Below are 23160 nucleotides of genomic sequence, written 5' to 3'. Positions count from 1 at the left end.
AGGAGGCTCAGGGCAGACAACATTGCTTTCTGCAACTGCCTGAAAATAAGGTGTGGGGAGCTGGGGGTCGGCCTCTTCTCACAGGTAACTGTGATAGGACCAGAGGAAATGGCCTCAAGTTGCATCAGGGGAGGTTCAGGTTGGAAATGAGGAGACATTTCTGCTCAGAATGAGCAGTCAGGCACTGGGACGGGTTGCCCAGTGAGGTGGTGGTGTCTCCGTCCCTGGGGGTGTTCAAGGAAAGGTTGGACGTGGTGTTTAGGGACATGGTTTAGTGGGTGACATTGGTGGTAGGGGTCTGGTTGGACCAGATGATCTTGGAGGGCTTTCCAACCCTAATGATTCTAGGATTGTGTGACAGAGGGACTGTAGGAGAACACCTCACACACACAAACACGCTCACACACACACTCAGACGGCCAAGCTTGCCACGGGGCCTAACAGCACACTTACACCATCTGACTAGCAACAATATAAAACACCAGCACGCCTCTGTACAGTTAAAACCGCCTTTATTAACCCCGACCTCCACCAACTCCCCCATCCCTTCAGCGCCGCGCGGGAAAGGCCCTTTTACGGCAGTGTGGCACCCTCCCCAGCTTTCCCTACGGAGCCGGGCGCGGCGCCGCATTACGGCAGTGTCCCGCCGACCTTCCCCGGGCGCGCTTTACGGCAGCGCGGCGGGGGCGGGGAAGATGTCTGAGCGGGGAGAAGCCCCGGCGGCGGCGGCGGGAGTCGGGCCCGAGATGCCGGCCAAGAAGCAGAAGCTGAGCAGCGACGAGAACAGCAACCCCGGCGACCTGTCCGGAGATGAGAACGTGAGCCCCGAGCTGGGAACAAGCGCTGGGGTTGAGGCGAAGGGGCCGCGGCCAGGCCCGGCCCCTCTCAGGGGGCAGCGCCGCGATCGTTCCTGAGGCTGGGCCCCGGCCTCGGACCCCCCGGCCGGGCCCTCAGGGGGTCGGGGATCCCCTGTGGGGGCTGTTGAGGGAGATCCCCGCCTGTGGGGAGGCCTGTGGGGCTGAGGGAGTGCTCCTGCTTTGCCTCCACGTGGGTGAGGGGAAACTGGGGGCCCATGGTGGGCTCCGGCCCCGACCAAAGTGGGCTCAGGCCCCGAGTGGTGCTCAGGGGCTGCGTTAAAATGTCGCTTTTGATGTGTCTTTTTACATGTGAAACAGCAAAAAGAGCCAGTGGTCTTTCTCCCCGTGTCGTTTGACTTCATGACCACGTTGTAGAGTAAAAGTTGGTGTAAGTGTACGCGTGCGGCCCCGCGGTGGAGGAGGAGTAGGGGATAGTGCTCAGGCGCTGGCAGCAGAAGGCAGCTGTGAGGGGTGAGGATGTGAGCTCCAGGCTTTTCTTCGTGACATTTGTTCTCAGAAAGAGCAGTCAGGCATTGGGATGGGTTGCCCAGGGAGGTGGTGGTGTCACCGTCCCTGGGGGTGTTCAAGGAAAGGTTGGACGTGGTGCTTGGGGATGTGGTTTAGTGGGTGACATTGGTGGTAGGGAGATGGTTGGAGCTGATGAGCTTGATGGTCTTTTTGAACCTTAATGATTCTAGGATTTTAAGCTGTGCTAAAATCCAGTGCTCAGGACTTGAGGTAGCAGGGTTTGGTACAGGATAGCTCTGTACCCAAAAGGCAATCTCAGGTATTTAGCACTCATGCAGCTGCTGAAGTGGGGAAGTTACTCCGGTGTTATCCCTGCACAACTCTTCTCTTGGTTAGATCACTTATCCAGAAAGTGAGGGATCTACGCCACGTCCCCAGTGCCCTGTGGAAGTGCTGTTCGTGGGGGAACAGTTCCGAGGTGCTGTGTCCTGCTGCTGCTGAGCCTCTTTAGCTGCTCATCACCATCTGGCAGCTGGTCGTGCAGACCTGCAAACATCTGTTTGCCCTACAGACACATGCGTTTGTGAATCTGAGTGAGACATGATGACAGATTTCGGGCTTGCGTTAGCGTTCGTTGTAGGTTAGCATGTGGGCTGTGTGGGTACTGAAGATGTGGCCAGTCTCAAAAGGGAAAGCAGTCTGTTTCCAAGGGTTTGTTATTGAACCCCATTAGTCCAGAAAGGTCTGGATTCTGCTCACGTTGTAACAGAACTGATTTGGAGGAAATCTGCCTTTTTGTTCCACAGGCATCCTAAAGGCAAGCTTGTTGGTGATGTAGTTACAGGTTCTGTGAGGAGCTGTGGCTTTTGCTAGTGAGTACTCTTGGGAGACTAGAGTTTGGACAGCTCAGAAGTTTCTTAGGGCAGAAGAGAAGAAATTGGAAGACCCAGCTATGCTTGTTGGGAGAGTGTTGGCTCCAGGCTTGGGCAGTTCCCTTACTGCCTTCACGGTGTGTTGTCTTCCCTCCTTTTTGTCATGTTGATGTCCAGGTTTTCAAAGTTGTTGGGCAACCAAAGACCCGTACGTCTGTGCCTCTTCTGGCTGATGGTACAGGTGTGAAACTGGGACAGAGCATAAACATTTGGTGGGAATCGATGTGCTAATGTTTACAGCTGCCCTTCCTCCACATTCCTAGTGGAGTTCTTGGTGCAGCTTGGTGTTACAATGAACATCTTCCAGTGGAAGGCTGCCTCTGTCTCTCCAAGCTCAGCTGTACTTGTCATATGGCTTCATTTGAGATGTTTTCTCCCAAATTTCTGGCGGTAGATGACCAAGCTAACTTGCCAAGGGAAAAAAAAAAGGGAGGGGGGTTGTTTTTTGAACAAGATGAAGTTTCTTGTGTGGACCTGCAGGGACTGCTTGTTGTGGTTGTGGTGCAGGTGGAGTGTGTGGAAATGGGTGATGCAGGGAATGGGGAAGTGTTTGTGAGTGATGTCCTGCAGTTGGGCTGTATGTGGAATTGTAAAATCACAGGATAGCTCGAGTTGGAAGGGACACACAAGGATCGCCAAGTCCAACTCCTGGCTCCACACATCACCACCCAAAAATCAGACCCTATGTCTGAGAGCGCTGTCCAAACCCTTCTTGAGCTTCAGCAACTCAGTGCCATGACCGCTGCCCTGGGGAGCCTGTCCCAGTGCCCAACCTCCCTCTGGGTGCAGAACCTTCCCCTAACCCCCAGCCTGACCCTCCCCTGTCCCAGCTCCATGCCGTTCCCTTGGGTCCTGTTGCTGTCCCCAGAGAGCAGAGCTCAGCGCCTGCCCCTCTGCTCCCCTTTTGAGGGAGCTGCAGGCCGCCATGAGGCCTCCCCTCAGCCTGCTCTGCTCTGGGTTGAATGAACCCAGGGACCTCAGCCACTCCTCATACACCTACCCATCTAGACCCTTCACCATCTTCATAGTTCTTCTTTGGACACTCTCTAATAGCTTTATGTCTTTCTTATGCTGTGGTGCCCAAACCTGCACCCATTGCTGGAGGTGAGGCCACACCAGAGCAGAGCAGGACAATCCCTTCCCTCAGCCACTAAGAGTGCCATGCTTGGTGCACCCCAGGATATGATAGGCCCTTTTGGCTGCCAGGGCAAACAGTGTTTTCTGTTAATTGTCCCAAATTGATCTAAAACTCCCAAGTAACTTTAAGGGTGGTTTTGCCCACCCCTTATTTCAGCTTTCCCCCTTCTTACCTTGGCTCTGCCTGCTGATTGTTGGAGGGATGGTTGAATCAGACAGGAAACTATTTTTTTATGTTGTGATGCCTTTTTTTTTTTTTTTTTTTAATGTAGCTTTAAGTTGAAGCAGGAATCTAGAAAAGAGCAGGAGGGAGGGGTTAGACTTCCTCTTCTAGTGGCGGTGCTGACTTACTGCAGGGCTGCGCTTTGCCTGTAGCTGCTGAGGGTGTCCAGAAATCTCCCAGAAGGGCTAAATTCCTGACGTGGCATAACCTAATGTTTTTCCACAAACACCCTCTTCATTCCTTACTTCAGAAGCACTTATTCCATCTACGTCAGAGATGCTTTCCAGGGAAACCAACCACTGCATCTTGAGACCTTTCCTAAGGGCAGTTGCCTGTATTCCAAGGAAGCTTCACTAGATCACAGTGCACGAATGTCCCTTTTGGATCAGCCCTCGGGTGACTCACGCTCCGTATCTGGAGAGAAATGCCATTACGTTAGTGATGGATTTAAGTACGTGAATCTAAATGAATAAATAAATAAGAAGTCCTCATTATATTCTGTATAATTTGAATGTTTTCAGGATGATGCTGTTAGCATCGAAAGTGGTACTAACACGGAGCGCCCGGACACCCCAACAAACACTCCTAACGCCCCGGGAAGAAAAAGCTGGGGGAAAGGAAAATGGAAGTCAAAGAAGTGCAAATACTCCTTCAAATGTGTAAATAGCCTAAAGGTAGGTGTGTGTAAGCTTCAGCGTGGGGATGCTGGTACTGTTTGCTGGCAGTGACATAAACTATGTGACAGCATCAAAATAATTACACACAGAGCAGAGACTATTTCAAAATATCTATGTTCCATGCTTATCTGATGAAAGTACCTTCCTTATTTGGAATACCCAAAGTTCTGAAGAAAAAGAATACTGGCAAATAGGAATCAGTAGGTAATGCTGCAATTAATCCGATTTTTTATGTTTTTGCAAAGACTTATATATGATATTTTATAATTATTTCATCAAAGCTGTAGTTATTGAGTTAAGATGCTGGATAAACAGGTTGATATCAAGCAAAATGTGACAACTTGATGCAGAGCACAGAATTCATGCAGAGTTTTCTACCTGATGTATTTTAAAAAGAAATTAAAACATTCTTAAAAAATAAATCATGACATTCGTCTTAAATTTCAGCATTCTTCGCACACTTCTGATATAATTTCTTTCTGTCATAAGGGAATTGACATAAAAGGTCTGCTGTGTGCTGTGGTTAATTTATCAGGAGTGTTGTGGCTGTGTGGTCACACCTGGTCACATTTCTATTCCTACATAATCTAGAGGCATTAAGAGACAGGGATTCATGATCTTTACTCCTTATTCATGTGTTTTAGGGTATTTTCTTCTGCACTGGTCACAGACTATGGTGAACTGAATCGATTGTTTTCATTTGGATTCTTGTGCGCTGTCAAGGCGTTCTTTCCTTCCCCAGCCTTGTGGGGGATATCTGTGTTATACACTGTCTGATCCAGTTTTTCTAAAACTTTGAAATAAAGGGAAGTTGGACCTGGCAGAAGATGGGAGTTCTGTTAAACCTTATATTTGGCTAACAAGAAGTTCACATAAACGCATCTGTGTTTTCTGCAGAATTCCTGTAGGAGGTTTATCATTCTCCCACATTCTCAACAACTGTTGAGCTTTGCTGAGGACGCTGTTTCTGAACTTAGGTTTCAGACTGCCTCACGGAAATAACTGGGTAGCTGAGCAGGAGGGGCTGAGACGTTTGGAGCCTGGAAACCTCCTAAATGAGCTTTGCCACTGGAGAAGTTCTAGTACAACATTAAGCTGACAAAGTGTCTGGGAAGCAAGTCAGTCTTAACTTTTATGCTTCAAAAACCACGTTTTCTCTTTCAGGGCAGCGGAGGAAGAGTAGTTCTTTCACTTTGAGTTAGGTAGGCAGCTGCTCCTGTGATTCACAGGCATCGCCCCCGCAGACGGTGCTTTCTGTGGGTGGCTTAAAGTCTTGCTTCAGCCACTGGCGTGGGCCTTCCAGCACCCAGACATTTAGCAAGTCCTGAGTTTTGCTGAGTGTGTTTGTTTTTTTTTGTTGTTTTTTTCCACGGACCAGATATCCCAAAGTAGTTAGTATTTACCGAGTTCTTTTGGCAAAACAGAGCATCCCCTCCTCCCTGCTCTGGGGTGACCCAAAGGACCACCCCGTGTGGTTAAGCAATCCCCAGCTTCCTGTACAAGTGGAATCAAACATAGCTGAAATGCTGCATTCACTCTAAGCAGGGTATTTTTTTGTCTTCCCATTTCTCTTTGAACTGGTTTAAAGACCAGGTAGCAGTCAAATTTGGTCAGTCTTTTTTACTTTATTTTTGGGGAAGCCTCTCTTCTTTTCTTTTCCCTGTTCTTCCGTACTAATCTTGGAAATACTGTGAAGATAAAATGTAGCGATTGGATGTTGTATATGGGTTCAGAAATACATGGCTCTTGGGATATCATGTCATATATATGTCCCATTCTGCCTTTGAACTATGCTGTAAGATGTATGTGCTGAAATTAATGAGGAGTCAACATGACTTAAAGACATGGAAATTTATTGTAATGTTCTTTAGAGGTGTACAATTTATGGTTTGTTTGCTTTTTTCAATTTCCTACTCTTATTTTTTCCTCCTTCCCCCCCCTTAGGAAAACATGGCCGTTGCCCACTGCTTTGAATGTTAAATGGTTATGATTCAGCCTGAAAAACACACTGCTGGCTAAATATGCTTTTTTAAACACTAGTGTGAAAGTTATTTTGGCTGAAATTTAAGCATCAGGAAAACAAATATATAACTTGGAAAATGACAGGAAATCAGAAAGTGTTTTATTTTTATTGCTTTTTACAGTACTGAGTTACTGTGGTACGTCCTGAAAAAAAAAAAATTGCTCTCTAAGTGGAAATAGTAGTTTATAAATGCATATACAGCGAGCAGAAGGATATCCTCACATACATCTATGTGTAGTCTTTTTATAGATCTTCCAGCAAAGAATTCTGCTTTGATGTGCTCCCTTCAGAACAATGCCATCATCTGCCCGACCCTTTGCTCTTGTTTGGGGTGTGCCTCAGTAGCTCTTAGCAGGTTGATGTCTCTCAGCCTCTACTCGCTGTCCCCTGAGCTGGGAATCAGGAACCAGCCACACGCAGGGTCCTGGTTTGTTACCTTGATAGGGAAAGCTAACTCAAACCACCGCCAGAAAGGTTTGCTTCCACTTGAGGGAACTGGGAGTGCATGTGTGGTCCGTTGGTGCCTCACTAGCACCGTGGTGACAGCGCTGGACAATGTGCTTGTGTAGTTGCAGGTGGTTATTTTTGGCTGCGTTGGCCTGGTGGTTATTTCCCTGCCTTCTGTCTAAAGGCAGCTCTAGGCTTACTTTGTCTGCCTGAACCTGTGTTGGCGTTGGGTGAGTAAAGGCAGAACTAACCACTGATTATCTGCTTTTGTAGCAGCTGGAGGTCTGTTTGTTTCTGCGCCTTCTGTCTGGTGCACGAAGAACCTGCGTACTTTGGGTTTTGTGCCCTTTATTTATATCGGGGTCAAGATGGCATTTCTCAATTCCTCTCTTGAACCAGCATGTAGGTCAAACCCTCCTCTCTGGTTATCTCGTGATAACCAGAATGTGCAGCATGTAACAGGGTAATTTCTTAAAAACCTGGCTCATCGTTAGCAGCTGGAACAAAGATTAGAGCAGATAAATATTATCAAAACAGTATGTGCTCTCTCTGACCAGTGAGGATGATGGTAGGTTAGACGAGGAAAGTAGAACTTCTTCAGATAGATACCCCAGTGCTTTCCTCATTCTACATCTCTAATTAAGCTGTAATGCTTTATTAGTGCCAAATACCTGCTTTTTTCTTCTGTCCTGGGGTCACTAATGACCTTGCTGCTTTTCCCCTGTTCCCCCATCCCACAAACCCACTAGTTTGGCCTTTCATGTTATGATGGGTAGTACTTTGAGTTGAACCGTGAACAATTCTTCTTAATCTGTATTCAGCTTTGAAAATTACAGCCTTTCTTTAAGACATGCAGGAGGGCCTTCACTCAGAGGTTTTCTTCTGTCTCTTTCTAGCTTTGCCTGTCGAGGTAATAACAGATGCTGCCTTTCTCAGTAAATACTGCCTACTTTAAATTCTTCCGGCCCTCCTTCTTAGTAAGCTCTTTCTGAGAAGCGTTGAACTCCCCACCCCCTCCTCAAATTCATTCTTTGGTTCTTGCATAGGTCAGAGCTGCCAGGGCTAATATTTCTCTGAAGCCCTACCATTTGAAGGCTGCTTAACAGCCATCATGAGACACTTCCTTCCTGCCTGTACTGTCCCAGACAGTCCCCTGTGGGGAGGCACTCTAATGAACATTATTCTTACTGAAAACATCCTGTCAGGACAGGCCAAAATACTGTTATCAATTAATAACAAGCACCACCATATTCATCACGATTTATAAACATATCTGCTTTGTTTCTTCTCTTAAATTGATGTAAGCTCTTTAAAAATAAGTTTTCAATTCTTCTGGTGACTGTTCTTGAAGGAGATCTGAAAACACTTTGTAGACATGAACTTTGCAGCGGCTTTGTGACATGCTGGAGTTAGTTCATCAAATCTGTGAGAGAGCTGCGAGACTTAACTGTGCTGTAATAGCTAAATGTAACTCTTCTCCACTGTTACACCAGCGTAATTCTTCTTAGTCCTTGTAGGTCTCCTCTGTGAAGTTGTAAATCCGTGTGTGAAAGTAATATAAAATGCATGTAGACCTGGCCTCATATGCAGAGCTTTCCTTGTTGGTAGCGGTAAAACAAACAGTAGAGCTGCAAATGTAACTCAGGAGTTCTGGCAACTTCTGGCCGTAACTGTGAGACAACACTTCTTCCCCTTCCCTGTTTAAAACATTTCTTTGGGGGCAGACAGAGGAGAAGTATTTCTTTAGCCTTCCATAAGAGAGCCCAGTAAAAATGTGACACTACAAAACTGTTCTTTTTAACTGTTTGCTATCTGAAATTATCCTGGATACAAAGCTAGTAGTTGGAGGAAAACATAACAATTAAACTGTTTACCACCACAGCTGAGTTTCATGAAATTAATGTGTCTGTGGGTTTTATTTATTTTGTTTCTAATCTTACTTTGCATCTACAGGAGGACCATGGTCAGCCTTTGTTTGGAGTCCAGTTTAACTGGCACAGTAAAGAAGGTGATCCTCTCGTTTTTGCCACTGTGGGCAGCAACAGAGTGAGTAATCTGTTCTTAAGCATAAGCCCTTCTGTGTGCTTTTGTTTGCTTTCCTGGTTTCAACCAAACCCTTTACCTGTGTTTAGCACTGACACAAGATCCTTCGCATAGCAAGCTTTGCTTCTGAGGTACATAGCGTCTGTTATCTGGGAGAGGTGCAGCCTCTGACTTGTTGTGTGAGGTCATGCTCTAGCTATTTGGGAGTGAGCCTCTGTGTGGTAATGGAAATTCTTCTGGCAAGGTAAACAGAGAGGAAGGAAGACAGGTGCATAAATGTATCTTGTCACTAAAATTACTCTTTGTATGTGTTACTGTTTCCAAACAGTTGCATACTCTAAAATGGGATGAGAAGTGTCTGTGAGGATGCCAGGTAGCTCAGTAGCTAAATTAATGGCCTGTGGGGAGCATCTTTATGGGCTTTTTATGGAGAAGGATCTGTCATTTCAGTCTTCAAAATAACTCCTGAAGTGCGTTCTATGGAAGTGTTGTGCATAAACAAGCCTTTCATTTCCTGCTTTCTTCCACCTGATAGTTACCAAAAGTGCTAAACTAAGATTAAGCTGTGTATCAAATACTCCTGTAAAAGACTGCCTCCGGTTGGAGGTTGTTGCAGTGTAACTAGTTACAAAGAGAGCTTAACCTTACGGAGACAAGTCAAGAAGTTTCTGGGAGTGGTGTTAAACTGAAACTGCTGTGAGCATCTTGTATCAAACAATTCCCACCTGTGAGGAACAAACAGGTAATAGATGAGAGCTAAGCCATAAAAATGCTCTACCTCTCTCAGTAAGGAAGTTAATATAAGGGTGCATGTGATTTCCTCTTGAAATACCACAAGAAAGCATCAATTTCTCTCTTCTTTTTTTTTTTTTTTTAACAGGTTACCTTATATGAATGTCATTCCCAAGGAGAAATCCGTCTGTTGCAGTCCTATGTGGATGCTGACGTATCCTTTCAAGTTAAAAAGGCACTAGTTTGGTTCCTCTTTATCAGATGAAGAGGCTTTGTAGGAAAAATAACACAAAAGTTTCGTCTGTGATTTCATACTTCGCTCATGTGGCACATTCCTCATGTTAGGTCCAAGTTGTCTTAGTTCTTTTCCACATCCTAGAGTCCCTCCTATTGAAATAATATTAGAAATGCAGGCTCACGGAACGTGCTGTATTAAAATATTTGAAAAACAATTCTTTGTTGGTTTAATCTTCCTAACTCTTAATGTTTGCGCTGTGTCTCACATTCACTGTTTTACCATGGTCTCGGCTTCTCTCTTGACTGGAACTGGATTTAAAGCCTAAGAATGATATTTCATGCTCGGAGTAATAATGTGTGTTGGTCAGTTTGGTCTTGATTCATCCTCATTTTTTTTCCCAGTCTTTCAGTGGTTTGGACAAAGAGATTGAAAAGTGATGCCAAGAGAGAGGTATTCCTTGTGTGTTATGGAACAGAAGTGAGGAAACATCTGGAGAAGAGTCAATGTTGCTGATATTTGCAGATGTATAATCAAATATTTATCTTTTTGTTATTGGACCAGCACAGACTCCTTGGCACTTTCATAAAATAGCAACAAGTTTCTTTTAAAAAGTCAATTGTTTTTAAAAGAAAGTTTCTTTGGCTCAAAACCAACCAAAAGTCTGTGTTCTTCTGTGTTCCTTAACACGAGGTGTTGTAGGCAGATGAAAATTTCTATACCTGTGCATGGACGTACGATAGCAATACAAGCCATCCTCTTCTTGCTGTGGCAGGGTCCAGGGGTATTATTAGGATAATTAACCCTATAACAATGCAGTGCATAAAGGTGAGTGCGCAGAACTTTGGGATATAGCTTGTGTTTCAGTAAGGCATGAAACGTATGTCTTCTAAGTATGTCTAAACATGAAAGGAAATGATAACTTGGTCTCTGAATTCTATCCCAGCACTACGTGGGCCATGGAAATGCAATCAATGAACTGAAATTCCATCCAAGAGATCCAAATCTCCTTTTATCTGTAAGCAAAGGTGAGGAAAAAAACCAACAACCTCTTTTTCTATATAAATCAGGATACTTTGGATTGGATTTTTGGTCTTGAAAATGGCCAAAATCTCTCGAGTCTCTGAGAATTTTGTTGATGGCACTGAACAAGTTTACCTCAGAAGTCTAGAGCTCTTCATGGCTGTACATCATGCACATGTTTAAATCCATGGCCTGCACTAAAAATAACTCCACCTGTGGTGCAGCAGGGTTGTGAATAGCGCTGCTTTTTTAGAGAAGAAATGTGAGAATTGGAGTTGCTCTTTCCTTTCTTGAAGTTGGTTTGTTTTCAACTGTTGAAGCATGTTGCCATCTAGTGGGAATGTTGTAAAGTTGCAGATGGCATTCACCACTGTACTCATGGGCAAAAAACTTTGATTCCCTCTTGAGAGCAGCTCTGACTTTAATTGGGCTTTGTGTAAAAAGGATATTAGGGAAGGGAGAAGTGTTTTTTGGTATGGTTTCTCATGGGCTTGACCAGTCTAAACAGTCACAGCTTCCTAATCTTGACTGTTTTGTTAGGGGATACTTGATCTGCCTCGAGTTAAGCCTTCAGGAACACTGGGGCTGGTAACATAAGGGGACTTTTGACTTCAGTGTTATTGAGAATTAGGGTTGGGAACCTCAAGTTTGTGTTTCTGAATTTCTCGAGTGCTTTATATTGTCTTCTTGATGCCATTTTGACATCAGCTGTAGTGCTGTGAAATGTAATGTGTAATCTTGGACAGGGTGCTACCTACAATTGGGTGTGAGGTGAGAGAGTCCTGGGGTCTCAGAACTGCTTGGCCGAGAGATGAGTAGAAAAAGGGGACGATGTTTGGGCCTGTGTGGCCTTCCAGTTGGCATTATTGTAATTCAGTGCAGTGTACTTGTGGTACCAAATGGGAAATACGGTAGAGGTTCTTCATTAGAAATTGTTTAAACTTCCTTTAAGCAAGTGGATTAGTCTGACTTTGAAATGTGTATTGTTTATGGAAACAGTAACTCCCATCCCTACAGTCTGTGATTCATAAAGAATAACTGTTTAAAGATTTTAAAAAAAAAAAAAAAAAAAAAAGGAAAATAAAAGCTTTATGAATGCTGATGTAAGAATGACTTAAAAGAAAATTAACATTTTCTTTTTTGAAATACAAAATTGCTTTTGAAATAAGACTAAATAAAGGCATACTTGTCCAAGATCAGACTCTTTCAGAAGACCTAAAGACCTAAGTATATTCTGGTTGAAGGTATCCCTAGGGGAGGGGGAAGGGCACGTGTTCTCAATTACAGAATTACTCAAACAGTAGCTTAGTTTTAATGGCAATTTAGTTAATGCAGTTCCATTGCTTCTAACAACTGAAGAAGAATTAAGTGCCTTTTAAATGTTTACTTGAACACCTTTTATTGAAAGTGGTGAAGCTGAAATATATTATTCATGTGTACATGTAAAAAGCAGCATGTAATTTTATTTGTTCTTTATAGATCATGCATTGAGACTGTGGAACATCCAGACAGACACGCTGGTTGCAATATTTGGAGGAGTAGAAGGGCACAGGGATGAGGTGTTAAGTGCAGTAAGTGGAAGACTGTGGGGCAGTGATTTAGATTTACAAAGGGTAGTAAGCCTGTAATATGCAACTCTTTATCCTCCTGTGCACTGTTTTCATACTATACCTGCTGGAAAACAAAAACCCTGAAGTGCATCAATGCTTTTTAAGGGGTAGATAAGTTTAAATCTGGTGGTTTGATCTGGCCACCTCTCAATAAGCAGGACAGGTGTTCACTTGCTGTATCTATTTCAGTAGCCAATTCACTCAGTGCAGCCTAGATGTAAACGAAGTAGAGCTCAGTGGGGCTAGAAGGAGTAATAAATTTTCATTATGGTCCCACTTTTAAAGTTCTTGAGGTCTTATCAAGCCAAAGCAGCAAATAAACCTTCATGGTAGTGAAGGAAAGAAGTTATTTCAGGTGAGTTATGCTGCTTTCCAGCAGCTGCAGACAGATGCTGCTACCCAGCAAATACCAAATAGAATCTTTGACTTTTAATACTCTTATTAACAACTGTTTCCTTTGCTGTTGTGTGACCCGAAAGGTGAGGTGTGTACCTACATGAAACCTGATGCTGTGTTCTCTGGGAGTTGTAAATACTCATCACCCAAGTAGTAGCCCTGGAGTTCTGCCAAGGTTGCTCCATGAAATGAAACCTAGGGAATTTAGTGAGGGAGAGCACGAGCAGTAGGTTCATTCATTGTCTGTCAGTGCTGTTGAATATGTCTCTTTTTCATTGAGGGAGAGTAACTATAGCTAGTAAGCTACTATGCTTCTGTGCAGTGAGCAGGATTAAGTTATTAGTATTTTTTTCTATTTGAATTATGCAGTTTTATTGCATTCTCTACACAGAAGATGCTGTTTTGATGGAAATGATGGAATAAAATCTGAGTTGATATAATGCAGCTTAGGCTGGGGGTGCTCAAAATTATTTCATATATGTAGGATTATGATCTTCTGGGTGAAAAAATCATGTCCTGTGGGATGGATCACTCTCTAAAACTCTGGAGAATCAATTCCAAGAGAATGATAAATGCCATCAAAGAGTCTTATGAGTACAATCCAAATAAAACTAACAGGTACGTAGTCTTCATCTTCTTGGCTGTCTTTGCAAAATAAACATACTCATCAACAGCCCAGATTAATTCCTGTAGAAATTGGGAGTTCTTGGAGATAGTGAGTGACCTGGGGATTGTGGGGGATACTGAGTCTCCATGGAAGATGTCTTTCTGGTGCTTGCTTCAGTAGAATTTTATTGGATTCAAAGTTCTGACACTTATTTTTAAATATCTTAATTATTTTTTAATTATCTGCTTGACTAGGAAATGTGTGGGATTATCATCATCATTCTTAATTAAAGCTTGTAGTTCATTTTGTTTTAAGGCATGTCAATGGCTTTTCTTCCTTTTGCCTCAAAATTTCTAGGAGGGAATCAAATCTGTAATTAAGCATAGTGAATAATTCATATTGTGTATTTATTGTTAATTATTGTATCTGTTATCTGACTTTGGGGCTGGGACAAAATTATTTATGTAGTAATACCTTTAATTTTCATCACTTTTTCTTATCTGACCTCAAATCTGAGCAAATTGTCAAGTAAACATAACTACTAGTTACATGATAGATAAAGCCTCCTTTATGAAGTTCATCAATTTTTTAATCTTAACTTCCAGTTAAACCATTGAGAGAATTGAAGAGTCTAAAACACACTGAACATGTTCAGCAATGAGACTAGCTGTGAAAATGCTCTCGCTTTTTTTGGTAATGTTACCAAATATTAAATGATGCTTTAAAAAAATGCTTTTTTTTTAGTGTGTTGTTCTATTTGACGATTTAGATGTTGCAGAAGAAGCATCAGGAAAACTGGGATTTAACCAGTTCTTGAGGTATTTAGCAATGGGAGCTGTGTGCAGCATCTGAAGCTTTTGCTTAGCACTGTCTCTGTACAGTCTTTTACAGTTAAACATTTTGGGGAACAATTTGTTTCAATAGGAATGAGGATGAAAATGGACTGTTCCAATTTTATTAAAAAAATAAGCATACAAAATCTACTTTGTTAGAAAATTTTTAAAACAACAAAAAGACAAGACTTGTCCTTTTTACATTGAGATGTGTTAAAACTGGCAATTACAAGTTGGACTTGTATTTCCCTGAACCTCACTTGGCTATTTTCTCCATAGGCCTTTTATTTCTCAGAAAATTCACTTTCCTGACTTTTCTACGAGAGACATACATAGGAACTATGTTGACTGTGTACGATGGTTGGGAGATCTAATCCTTTCCAAGGTAAAGTAGCAGCTTTTCCAGCTATCGTACTCCTGTTTGCTTATTCTGAGGTTTTTAAACAGTAGAAGTTTTACTGGGATTTGGGTTGTAGGTGAACTCGCTGTGCTGTGTTAAATGATTTTATGGAGTGTACTGTGAATTTTGTCAACTGTTGGGATGTGTGGATAAGTAATTTTTACCTAAAAAGTAGAATTAGATCTGCTAAAAGTACAGTGGTACCAACTAACCAGGATCTGTATGGAGTGTCCAGAGGGAGGCTATGCAGCTACAAAAGTGAGGGATCCTGCAGCTAAAGGGAGAAATGAGGGTTCATGTAATGGAGTTCCTTTGATCTGTATGGTAGCACTAGTAAGGTTTGCTTGTAGGTATTAAACTCGGTGGTGGCACTGCCTCTCTGCCAGAAATTGGTGCAGGCACAGTCCTGTTGGTTGAAGGGACTGGGTGAACAAACCTCAAATCTAGGTTAATTTAAGCTGCTCGTGAAAGTGTGTTTGAGTACCTGTGGTTGATTTCTTCTGAAGTGGGTGAGGGAGGGCTCCTGCAATCTGGTTTTCTGGCAGAGCTGTGAGGGCAGCGGGCTCCCAGCAAAGGGCAGTGATATATTGTTAGTGATTTATTTAGCTGTGATCTAAGGGCAGAGGTGAGATTTTTTGGTTTTACTTTTTTTAGTGTTGTTGGGGAAGCTATGACAGGAAATGTTAGATTTAATTATAACTAGACTGAATGTTTTACAATATAAATTGTAAATATAGGTAACTTTTTTGTGTTCACTGTTTCCCTTCTAGTCATGTGAAAATGCCATTGTGTGCTGGAAACCTGGCAAAATGGAAGATGATATAGATAAAATCAAGCCCAGTGAGTCAAATGTGACCATACTTGGGAGATTTGATTACAGCCAGTGTGATATATGGTACATGAGGTTTTCGATGGATTTCTGGCAAAAGGTATGTGTGAGCTTTGACCTTGCTCCATCTGAAGGTGTGTAGCTTTTCACTGATTCCATATTTATGTGTATGGCACAAATCCTGGCTCATGTGATGTGCTATTTGAGGAGATAGTTTGTCTGCTGCAGGTGGCTTTATATGAAACTGGTATCTTCTCATCCCATCTGCAGAGAGGGGTAATAAAATGGGAGAAAGAAGGCAAATTATGTAGCAGTTCTAATTCCTTCAATAAATTCATTAAGCCATTCATGTTCAAATACTTGGATACCACTTTGTAAAATTTATAAAATCCTTTATAAATCCTTAAGATCCTTTATAAAATTCTGACTTTCAGTTCTTTGAGATAACGTTGTAAAACTTGTATGTTCTCTGCTTTCTTTCACAGATGCTTGCTCTGGGCAATCAGGTTGGCAAACTTTACGTTTGGGATTTAGAAATAGAGGATCCTCATAAAGCCAAGTGAGTACTTCATGTTTAATTGTAGTTTTGCTGAGAAAGGGAGTTGAGGCACTTTCCTTTTTCCTTTACTGATAATTACAGAAATTCTTAAACAGTGGTAACCACTTTCCATTCTAACTACTAGGTAAATAAAGGTTCCGAGTCCCTGAAGGTTAATGTTATTCATTTATTTAAACTATTTTGTTACTTACATTATAGCAGTGCCAAGAGGTCCCAATCAAATTGTGCAGGGCACTGTGTGAAGATACAGTGAAAGAATGTGTTTTCCTCAAAGAGCTCACACACTAATTAGGTAGAAAATTTATGAAGCAATTAGGAGATGGTAGGAGGGTGTAGCTCATGACAAAGAAATAGATGAAAGGACTAAAGTGGTGAGAAAACAAAGGTTAGCTATGAGTGTGATGTGAAGAAAACAGTATGACTTTTCAGTTCCTTGCCTGTGTGACCAGGTGATTTTATTGCATGTTTTTGTGTGTATGCACACAAACATGAAATTTATACACACATAACTGCATGTTTGCATGCATATATATATGTAAAAATACATATATATGAATGCCTACACAAATTTCTCAAAAATGCTGCAGTCTTGAATCACCCAATTACCATATATTATTCCTAACAATTGGAAAAGAACGCTGATTACAAAGTTGTAAATAATGTGATTCAGTATGTGATTCAGTCCACGCTTCCATGAAAATTGATAAGAAATGGCAATGGGTAGAGAGGAAATTGCTGCTTTCCTATCTCCAGGTTCAGAATACAAAATACATCACAGAGGGTGCAATCCCGTTGCCCTACAAATTCTTCCTAGGTCACCTAAGTCAGATGGTGGTGAAACAGCACTTGTAGTAGCAAGTGCAGATTTAACATTGCAGCTGAATAATTTTCTTTTATTTATAGGTGTACGACTCTTACTCATCCTAAATGTGTTGCTGCCATTCGACAAACCAGTTTTAGCAGGGATAGTAGTATCCTTATAGCTGTGTGTGATGATGCCAGTATCTGGCGCTGGGACAGACTACGATAAGTAACTTTTTCTTAATTCAAAGTAGAAAATATATTTTCAAATTATAATATAGTCTGTTAACTCGCTAGTGTGGTAGACGCATTTAGTGTAGACTTCCTCGAAGGTTCAGCAGGCTGGAGCTGAACTTAGTGATGTTTACATTCTGTGTATTGTTCTGCTTGAACTTTGCTGCTTTTAATAAAAAGAAGTATTTTTGTAAAGTTTTCTGAATTGTCCATTTTAATTATTTCCCACAATGAATTTTCAGGTATGGCTTATGAAATACCTATTTGGCTTATAGCTGTATTCATCCCTTTTTATGCTAAAAACTTAATGAAGCTACTGAATATTATCCAGGCACCAGACAAAGGAAGTACTACACTTAGGAATATAGCATAAATAAATGTTAAATCGCTACTAGAAATATTTTGAAATCCTTAAATTCATTGCACTTTAAGTTTTAATAATCTCAAACTGGGATGTGCTTTTCACCATTTCTGTTACTGATTTGGGGAAAAACTCTACCAACTTTTTTTTTGTGGTTCACATTGCTGTACTCTGGATTTTGTCTGTTTGGTTACTGGGATTACTTTATATCAAGGTTAGGCAATTAAAAATATTGATGTTGTCAGATTTTCCAAATAGCATCATCAATGCTCTACTCGCTCTAGGAATAACTGATTCTAAAATGAATATATTATTTCTTATGGGTTTAAAATACGTACAGCTAACAAAAATGAAAGGGGAATAATTAGTATGACAGCAGATAACATTAACAGTTACAATCTGTAGCTGAAACACTTATGCTGCAGGTACAGTTGAAGTGTTAGTCTGTGTTCTGTGTAAGTGGTCCTAGATGCAGCTGTGTGTACACGTGAAGAGGAGGGATATTGACTGAAGATGAACAACTGAAGGGAGGTGGATGAAATACCTGCAGGGTTGAACACAAGTTAGCTGAAGAGGGAGAGGAAGGTAGTTGAGGCTGGAGTTTTTAGCCTCTACTTTAAATTGCAAGCACAGTATAACCTAACATGCAACTGCAACAGGCCTCTGTTATCTCATGGATGGGGAGCTGGCAGGCAGAGTCTGAAAAGTTGTTGGGGTGGAGAAGTGATTGGGAGAGCACTGAAAAGGCAGTGAGAGTGCTAGAGTTTTGTTTGGATGAGCTAAAGTACATCCAGAACACGTGGGCTGGAGACTGATACCATTTCACCCTGGGAAGTGCTTTGCAGTAGTATGCCGCTAGACTAGTCGGCTTTGTTTTTCCATGTTCAGGGCTGAGAGTGAAATGGGACCCAAAAGCAATAAGGATTTTCAGCCAAGGTTGTTTTTTAGGTTGTAAATGCCAAGTTCTCAAAACTGAGCTGCTCTGCTTCTGAGAGGAAGGAAGGGTGGTGGCTGCCTAGAGGCCTAACACAATTAGGGTCAGCTTTAATTTCTGTATTAACTTGTGAATACCATGACCATTGTTCTATTAAACTGTAGAGAAATATTCCAACTGGTTTGCCCTAAGAACATGGAAGATGAAATCACATTCAAGGTGTGGATACTGTTAACATGGGGAAGAACTGGAAAACGGGCAAATGCAGATCTGGAGCAAGACCTGGGGAAGAAATTCTGCTTTACCCAGTCAGTCCCATCTGCTTTGAGGATATAAATCAAAATAGTAACTTGAATACACACCATAAGGGAACAAACTCTTCCCTTTTATGTTCACTTGGGCTTTATGCATCTGAATGCAGAGAAGTGATGTGTTTGATTTGTTCTTTTCTTTCTGGACTTTTCTATTTCTAGAGTCAGAATGCAGATAATCATTGTTTCTGACAACAAAATACCTCTTCTGAAAGGTACAGAGCTAGTAGAATGATAGTAATTGAAAAAGAAGTTAAGAAGAGTTGGAGTCTTTAAGAATTACAGAAGAGTTTAAGCTCTAAAGCCTTTAATCTCTTAATAAAAACTTTTAGTCTGTTCTTTGTCAAATTCTGTCATCAGCTCCTTCTACTTCCTGTCTTTACTTCTCTCATCTGCATTTTGTTAAGTCAGACTCTGCCTGGGCTGCCTGCCTCTGTGGCAGGTTCTGTGTAGCTAGGAACCTGTTTCAGGAGGCTGCAAGGGTCAGAGAGGTCTTTTCTTTCTAAAAAGTACAGTGAAGTTTGGAAGCTAATGTTTTCTTCAACTGCTGCACACTGAGCATCTCTAAAGAGATTTTTTTTTCTTTTATGAAGGGATGAAAGGGGTATGTTTAGCCTCAATGTCTAATGATAGCAGACTTTCTTTGTTTTAAAAGGTTTTCTGTGTAGTGGGCCTGAACTCCTAGTGGCAAAATAGATTTGTATATGTATTGTATCCATTTCTCCTGTGGCTTGTCCCCATACTATTTCTATATACTCTGTTCTCTCATGTAAAAACACTGTGTTGAGGTCAAAAAAAAGTATTGTTGGGAGATGAGCATCTAATCTACAGATACATACAGTATAGATATAGTTTATATTGAACAAGCGTTTGACTGTTTATCATGAAGACAGTACAAAGTCTAATTCCATCTACAGGATCTTCCTTCCTCTGAAAGGCACAAAGAAGACACCACAACAATTCAGCCTGACAGGGGAAAATGCAGCAAGAGGTTTATTTTGTTCCTCATTTAGGCTGAAGAAATATATCTCTGTTGTACTGTAAACCCTACCTTATTATCTCTCTTGAAAACAAAATGCAAATCTGTTGGGATAGTTTCTGACACTGTACTTCAAAGAACAGAGAGCCCCCACAAAAGGGGACGGGGCTGTGAGTGTCCCACACCCCCATCGGACTTCAAAGGAGGACAAGAGTCCTTTTTTACTCACCTGCAGTGTTCATGCCAAACTTAGGATGCATACACAGGCTTTCAGCAGGAACGAGAATGATAAAGATTCCCTGAGCATCCTAAACTGGTCATAGCTTCAGATCTTGGACAGCCAGTGAAATGCAGGAGTACCTCTCCCTACTCATACTCATCACAGGTAAGCAAGAAAAAGCATTTATGCTTCAGCAGCTTGGCAGTCCAAATAAGCAACCCTTAGCTGCAAGTGAGTTTGTACTTCCACAGGTGTTTTGAAGGCCACCTCTGTGATACAGCTTGAAAGGGGGTGGAATATTTCTTCTGCAAGTTTCTATTCTTCAGCAGTTTGGAAAGAAAAGTAATTTACAGTGATGGTCTCATGTGTGTACTGCATTCTCTAAGCTCAGAGATGAGATCTGGCTGAATGTACGAGGGCGAGAGTGCTTTAATACACACTGATGCATTATCCAAAATGCCCACAGGTTCATTTACAGCCTTGAAGACTGGAGCCAGGGCAAGAGAAGTATACTTGGAAACTACAGCGGTCATAAAGCTCATGAGGGATGGATTTGGCCATCCTGCCCACTTGGTCTAGCCTGGCTTTCCAAAGCCCAAATGATAAAAAGCCCCCCCCTGTCATGGAGAGACCAGAAAGCAGCACTGACCTGGTCAGAACAGAAGCAGCTTGTTACTCCAGCTGCAGGAGAAGACAGAACACCACCGTGATCTCCTCTGATACTACAAACTGCCAAAATGAGGCTGCTCCAGTTGGTGTTCCTTTAGGTTCCACAACTCATTCTTCACTAAACCACATGAGTAGGACTATAGAAAATTATATGAGGGAGCAGTAACACAGAGTACAACATATAGGAAGGCTCTGGACAATCAGCTGGAGGAAGTTCTGTGTTTTTTCCCTCGAAAAAAACACAGAAATCCTCCACACAAATTCTCTCATGCTTTTGTTAATTAAATTGTGCTGGGCCAGAGGTCTGTTAGGTCATGCTGGCATGCATTTCTTAACTAGTGAGGCCTGCAGAAGCCTGTGAGGTGTTAATTATTTTACTTCCACACCAGGCAGACACTTCCCTGTAAGGTGAGAACCTGAGAAGCCAGCACCATGCAGCTTTCAGTGCTGTCACAACTTAATGACGCTCCGGTTCCCATTTGGCCTCTCCATCTTCCAAAACTGCCCGTGACATTGTCAGCTACGTGTGGCATCTGCACAACAAAGCCTGCCAAATCCTACAGCAGGATTTAGTGGGTTGCCCAGCTGACCCACTCTGACAGAGAGCTCAGCCTGGGCCTCGTTAACTGCCCTCATTGCTGCTTCCCAGATGGGCAGCCTAGAAATGAATCTTCAAACTACCTCTCTGGTTGAGCAGAGACGTATCTGAGGGTTTGGGTCTCTCACAAGGCTTTTGGGAAACAGCTCTGAGCTTTGCCAGCTAGGTTACCTGGGATGGAATTGGTTTTACTTCTCAAAAGCAGCTCTTCCACTGCCTTTCTGGGACTTGTCTGTCTTCTGTCTTCCTCTTGTGGCCCCCAGGTACAGCTCATGCCCTTTCTTGTGAGTCTCTGGTTGGGTTTTCAGCTATTATGGAAAGAAAGAGCCCATTTCAGGTGAGATGAACACAGGAAATATCATTGAGCATTCTCATTGGCATTAACACTGTTCTTAGAAGAGTCAGCCCTAAGGTTGACTTTACTTGATAAAGAAGTCCTTAAAGGCTTTTCCTCAGCCACTGAAGCCAAAATAAACTTTTATTTTCATTTTTATTTTCATTGGGGATCAAGTCCTAATTCTTAGTTATGTAAATGAATTTGGAAAAACATGGCAGGCTGCACAGCAGCATTTCTCACCAAGCTAATCTAGATCTGGTGAACGTGACCCGGAGCTTTCCCCCTACAGGATGGCTGAGCACAACTGGCTGAAGCCATCTCTGGGGCAGAATTTATGTTCCTGATAAAGACATCCCATTTAATCCAGGATGATCAGCGTGTCCTCAGCCCAGCAAGGTGCTCTTCCCATCCCCTAGTTTGGGTTGAGAACTTCTCTCTCCTGGTTGGGAGTTGCCAAGCTGAGAGACAACGGTCACCTCCTAGGCACCAGTGGTAACTGATAGCATCAAAATTCAGCTTCCCTGCAAAGACAGGCTACTTTCCAACACATTTTGAAATGCCTGCAGTACCTGGGTCCTGCATGTATTATTCTCTGCCTCTGCTTTCTTCTCCTTCCCCGGGGCAGAAGCTGTCAGGACTCTTTGTGAATGCCACACCACAGCGAGCTTCTCCATCTCCTGGGGGGAGCACAGAAAGGCAGCAGCCCACAGGATTGCCCTCCTCTTTGGGGAGGTGGGGGAAACATTTCACTTCCCCTCACCTCTGTCCTTTCTGTCAGTGCTGTTTAGCTCAACCGGCAGAAAGGAAAAGCCCTCCTGTGGTACAACTGATTGCAAAAAAATGCATTTCTCCCCCATAACAGCTTAACAGTTATCTGGGTACAGATCGCATGTATTTCATGAGTGCATGGACATGAACACAGTGTAAAAACAGTGACTTTTAGCTCTTGTGCGTTCTCATGGACCCATACACAAGTGAAAACGGCTATAAAGAATTTGTAAAGGACCGACATCCACCTTACTAAATGTTTTCACAATTAAAGGTGACACTATAAGGACAAGGATCCCATACAGCATACCTCTAGTGCTTCAATGTAACAGTCAGGAACAGGGAGGGCAGTTTGGGCTTTGGCTTCGAGCGTCTCTTTGCTTCCTGCTTCCTCCTGGGAGCTTCCCCAAGCTCCAGACAGCCTCCTGAAAATGCATGCCAGGAGGAGCCTGAGTGAGGCCTAGTTAGTCCTACAGCTGGTGTTCATGGCAGAGGACACAATTCTGCCACACATGGAAGATCTCCTGCCCTATGTGTTGTCTCTTCTCTCTAACAAAGAGAGGGCAGAAAGCTGGAGCTGTACGAGGCAGCTCTGGTTCCAGACTCCAAGTCGAGGTCAGGAGGCCCAGACCTAGGCCCCTTCAGTACCAAAGTGACCCCAGAAAATGAGGCCAGCTGTGGTTCTGGGGAGCATGGGCTGACAGATTATTTTTATGTCAAGTAATGCTCTTTCAACTGAAGCAAAAGCTCCTTCTTGGTTTGTCACCTCTGAGCTTTGCTGGCCTCTAAGCACAATCCAGTGGAGCTGAGACACACAGAGACCATGAAGAAGTGGTTCAGAGGGCATTTGGACCTCTCCTCCCTCTCACAAAACATTGCTAGACCCTGAACATTGCTCTCACAAGACAAAAAGAGTA

General features: G+C 42.7%; 1 protein-coding gene across 1 annotated transcript; it reads left to right on the top strand.

Moving 5' to 3' along the window:
- The first annotated feature begins 646 nt into the window (after positions 1 to 646).
- Positions 647 to 17265, top strand: EED (embryonic ectoderm development). The gene is made up of 12 exons (XM_084521318.1): positions 647 to 818; positions 4139 to 4291; positions 8718 to 8810; positions 9688 to 9753; positions 10477 to 10602; positions 10721 to 10802; positions 12277 to 12368; positions 13288 to 13421; positions 14523 to 14628; positions 15414 to 15572; positions 15958 to 16031; positions 16935 to 17265. Exons 1-12 carry the CDS (start codon positions 696 to 698, stop codon positions 17059 to 17061), a joined length of 1335 nt encoding a protein of 444 aa, XP_084377444.1. The 5' UTR covers positions 647 to 695; the 3' UTR covers positions 17062 to 17265.
- Positions 17266 to 23160: the final 5895 nt, after the last annotated feature.

This window comes from Aythya ferina (assembly GCF_964211825.1).
Source record: "Aythya ferina genome assembly, chromosome: 1".
In the NCBI taxonomy this organism is placed as follows: Eukaryota; Metazoa; Chordata; class Aves; order Anseriformes; family Anatidae; genus Aythya; species Aythya ferina.
This window is presented reverse-complemented; position numbering and strand designations above follow the sequence as displayed.